Source organism: Elephantulus edwardii, unplaced genomic scaffold (genome assembly GCF_000299155.1).
Source record: "Elephantulus edwardii isolate Elephantulus edwardi_28Jun2011 unplaced genomic scaffold, EleEdw1.0 scaffold00003, whole genome shotgun sequence".
Classification (NCBI taxonomy): domain Eukaryota; kingdom Metazoa; phylum Chordata; class Mammalia; order Macroscelidea; family Macroscelididae; genus Elephantulus; species Elephantulus edwardii.
In genome coordinates, this window is record NW_006399753.1 from 17,493,142 (window position 1) to 17,497,459 (window position 4,318).

Sequence of the window (4,318 nt, forward strand, 5' to 3'; positions counted from 1 at the left end):
AAAGAGCTGAGCAGTTCATCTGAAGTTCCGTCATGCATGAGATAATACCACTTACTGAACATTTAAAATGTGCCAGGCACCGGACCCAGTATTTCCACAGATTGGCTTTAATTCTCTCAACTTCACCACAGGATCAGTCCTATTATTATCCTTACTTTACAGAGAAGAAAAATGACACTTGGCTGCGTTCAGTATACTTCCGAGGCCACAGGTCTGCTCTGACGTGTTTTCTCAGCCATCATGCCATGTCACTGAACAGCCAGCTAAGTGGTGTGACAAAAGCTTTGTGAGTGTGGATCGCAACCCCTAACATAGTCAGAGGGAGTGACCCCAAGTGACCCACCAGTCCTAAGCAGTGGGCAGGTTGGTGCTGTAGGAAGAGGGGCCACCACGGCAGTGCCATCATTTGATGAAGTCACTGGTCACCACCTCCCTACCTTCCACCTTGTGACCTGTCAGTAAGGGGGCCAGTGTGAGAGGAGGGTTTCTCCCTGGGCCAATGGGAACGAAGAAGAATCTCTGCAGTTGGGGTCAGGGCTGGAGAGGCCGAGCTGGCTTCTCCACGCAGAGGGCAGAAGGTTTGTTGGGGTGATGCCCTGGGTGGGCATCCATCCTAGTGACCCCACAGAGCCAGCGCCATTTTACAGGGTATAATCTGGGGGCACTGAGATGCTCTCTGAGCTGTGGGCCCCCAACCTGCCCTATGTCTGTCTGTCCTAGAGCTGTCACTGAACGACACCCCCGCTTTGAGATCATTCATTTAAGCTCAGTCATTAATGGCTCCAGTTAGAGGAAGAGTCCATTCTGGACCCTTTCCTTGTTAAACCAGGAGAGAGGTGGAAGAAAGTTCAGTGGTGCTAAGGAGCTACCCAAAAAACAGATGAAGAATGATGCTTGTTAAAGAGAGGGTGTCAATGAAAGCCCTCAACAAAGTGTGATGACGCAGTGCCTATGATAATGGGTTCAAGTACATAGAGGATGATGAGGATGGCACATGGCGGCATAGGGTACAGCTCTGCTGTCCAGAGGGTCGCTGTGGGTCCTGGATGACACAATAGTACCTAACAACAACAACAACAACATGAAAATACCGTACATCCTTTCTTACCTGTGCTCCTTTCTGACAGTGACCTTCCGCTGCATTTCTGATGCTGTGATTTGTTCATCAGAAGCTTAGGTGGATTTGAACCTCCAAAGATTTTCGGTCTTTGGGTTAGAGGCACAACTCCCTACAGAGTGCATCACCAGAACCCCAAAAGCATCTTAATTTGGATGATAAGTCATCTGATCACTCTAGAAATAACAAGCCTACTTGCCTCTCTGGGATTCAAGTCTTCCTCATTTTTGAGATTTGAATAATTGCTGATGGATCTCCTGTCAGCTTCACAAGACTGTCTTGGGGACCCACTGAGGAAGGTTTGTGAACCTACAGTGCAGACCAATGAATGGTAGCTGTTATTGAAGTCCACTTCTGTGGCTTCCAACCCTAATGAGCAGGCAGGGTGACTGTTGTCAAAAGCTGGTTATTTATATTGCTGAGATTTCTCCATGTGTATCCAGGCAGGTTCCCTGTGGACACTGAGCTCATGCAGTGCAGAAAGCAGAGGTGTGTCCCTGTCCACTCAGGTCCTCCTCAGTCTGGTCCCTTGTGTCCCTGCAGGACCTGGATGAGGTGCTCAAGGGTGAGCTCAGTGGAAACTTTGAGAAGGCAGCCTTGGCCCTCCTGGACCGTCCCAGCGAGTATGCGGCCCGGCAGCTGCGGAAGGCCATGAAGGGCCTGGGCACAGACGAGGCAGTGCTTATTGAGATCCTGTGCACCAGATCCAATAAGGTTAGTTCTACCCTCATCCCCTGGGGCATGTCCGTACACCCATCAGACAGCGTGGCAGCAGGCAGAAGGTTCCCCTCTTGAAATCTACTCCTGGGATGAGCAAGTGCGTGGGGGAAAGCAGATCTGCTTGACGCAGGAGAGACGCTGAGGCCTCTCCCGAGGGCCCTGGATTCTCCCCACAAGATCATGGCACAGTCCCACCTTCAGGAGTTTTAGGTTGGAGTCCAGCTCAGCTGAGGATTAGCACAGGCCTCTCGTCTGATGGGTCAGTGCAGCCCAGCAGACACCCAACTTTCCCTACTCAGTGCTCAGTTTCCACATGGCTGCAAATGGAAAAGCTGGAGGGTCAAGTCCACCCAGAAGTGCCTAGGAAGAAAGGTCAGGCAATCTATTTCCAAAGAACCAGCTACTGAAACCCTTTAGGGCGCAGTGCTACTCTACACACACAGGTGGAGGTGACTTGGTGGTAACTGGTCACTCCAAGGTCAGTGGCGATGTTGCTCCTCCTCGTTCAGTCAAGAGGATCCTTCCAGAACAGCTGGTCCAGCCACTGTTAGTCTTTCTAAACTGAGACACGATTTTATATGAAGGAGGTAGGATTCTTCTCTACCCCTCCCAGTCTGACTGTGCACATCTTCTGCTGAATATTCCATGTGGTAGTCCAAGCATTTGGGTAGCTGCCTCCCCAGGCCTGGAAAATATAAAAACAGCCTATAATAGGGAGGGGTGTGCAGAGACCTCAGGCGAACACGCAGCAGTGGAAGCCCTCTCTGGGGCTCCCACATCCGTCCATCCGCAGACCTCTCCTCTGGGCCCTCTGCTTCAGGCGCAGGAAAGAACATTTGTGAAGGCCCTGAGAAGCTCATTTATCTTAGGTTCCGGAAGCCACGAGGGCCAAGGGATTTGTCAGGAGTAAAAGGGTCCACCGATCACTAACATGAGCCCCCCTATTTTCTTCACAACCATCCATCAGAGCAGAATGGGAGGCCCAGTCAGGAAAATGCCAGAAAACCATGGTATTCTTGTAGCCATCAGAAAGAAACACAAGTGGTGGTTGGAGCAGGCAGTGAGCGGAGCCGGTTAAATAAAATGGGTCCATGCTGGCCTCCCCGGGTGGTTCATTTGACTCTGCTTGACCTGTGCTGTTCGGCCACGTTTCCTAAGGTGTCATGTGATCCAGCTATGTGATCCGCCAGGCCCTCCCTGAACATTCTGGGCTCCTTCTCTTCCCACAGACTCATGAAACAGCCTCCACCTCAAGGCGTGTCAGGTGGAGCCTGGCTCGTCAGAGGGTTCCCACAGACATAACGATGGGTCAGTTCAAGCCAGCAGACGTTTCCTTTTCCCTACTCTATGTTCAACCTTTCCGCATGCATGAGGCCCCAGCACGGAGATGTTTTTACAGGCAGAGCTCAGAGATCTTACATGGCAGGGAAGGTGCTTGACTGCTAACTGCTAAACGAAAGGAGAAGTGGTGTGTCTACCCAGAAGTGCCTTGGAAGAAAGTCCTGGCAATCAACGTCCTAAAACATTAGCCCTGGAAACCCTGTGGAGCACAGTTCTACTCTGGCACATGTGAGGTGGAGTTGACTCCATGGCAACCAGTGGTTCTTGGCAAAAGGGTTCATTTCACCTGTTATATTTTCCCTTCTTCCCTAGTTTTCGTTGTTGGGTTGGGTTATGGGTTTTTTCCAGGTCCTGCCTCAGCCAGCAACTGTGGCCTTTTTTCCTCCCTAACCAAGTTGATCTGATAGTAAATAGAGCTTTACCATCAGATCAATTTGGGTTGGGTTGACAAGTCCTGGTGGTCAGCTGGGAGGAGGATAAAGGGGAAAGAACTGGACAAACACTGGTGGTCAGTCCCAGATGAACTTCCCCACTTCTGCCACTCGCCGAAGCAAAGCAGCCTGGCACCTCTTGCTCTTAGGTTCTCCACCACCTTCACCCCCTCGCTGCCCATTTTGACCGGCTAGCCAGCTCTGCGGTAGGGGACCCTTGCTCAATGCACAGCTGGCTCAAGAGTAAACTGAAGCAGCTCCTAGCATGGCCACCTTGGTGCACATCTTGGAGATAGAAAGCAATTCTTCTCAGTGGTGGCTCAGCTTCCTACTGGAGACACAAGTTCAAGTCTCAGTCAATCCAGGGTCAATTCCTAGCCACCGCATCTTTTTTTTTTTTTAAATTTTGTGTGCGTGTACCATCAAATCAGATCTGACTGGTACAGGAGGATATTGCGCCTCCTTCTCCGGCAGAGCGTCTGGTGGATTCGAACCGTGTTCCTCTGGGATTGCATTGCAGCTTCTTGCCACTAGGCCACCAGAGCTCCCCTAGCCACCGCATCTTGTGCAGGACAGCCACCCATCTGTTCTCGCAGGTGTATGTGTTGCTATGATGCCCAGTGGGTTTCAGCAGAGCTTCCAGATGAAGATAAAAAAGGAAAGGAAAGGAAAGGAAAGGGAAGGGAAGGGAAGGGAAGGGAAGGGAAGG

At 51.1% G+C, this 4,318-nt stretch overlaps 1 protein-coding gene across 1 annotated transcript in view; it reads left to right on the forward strand.

The window, feature by feature from the left end:
* ANXA13 (annexin A13) overlaps positions 1-4,318 on the forward strand; it is a 57,888-nt gene that overhangs the window by 32,699 nt on the left and 20,871 nt on the right. The window contains exon 4 of the mRNA XM_006879465.1: positions 1,661-1,831. Coding sequence (XP_006879527.1) covers positions 1,661-1,831 — 171 coding nt within the window. The remainder of the gene's footprint in view (positions 1-1,660; positions 1,832-4,318) is intronic.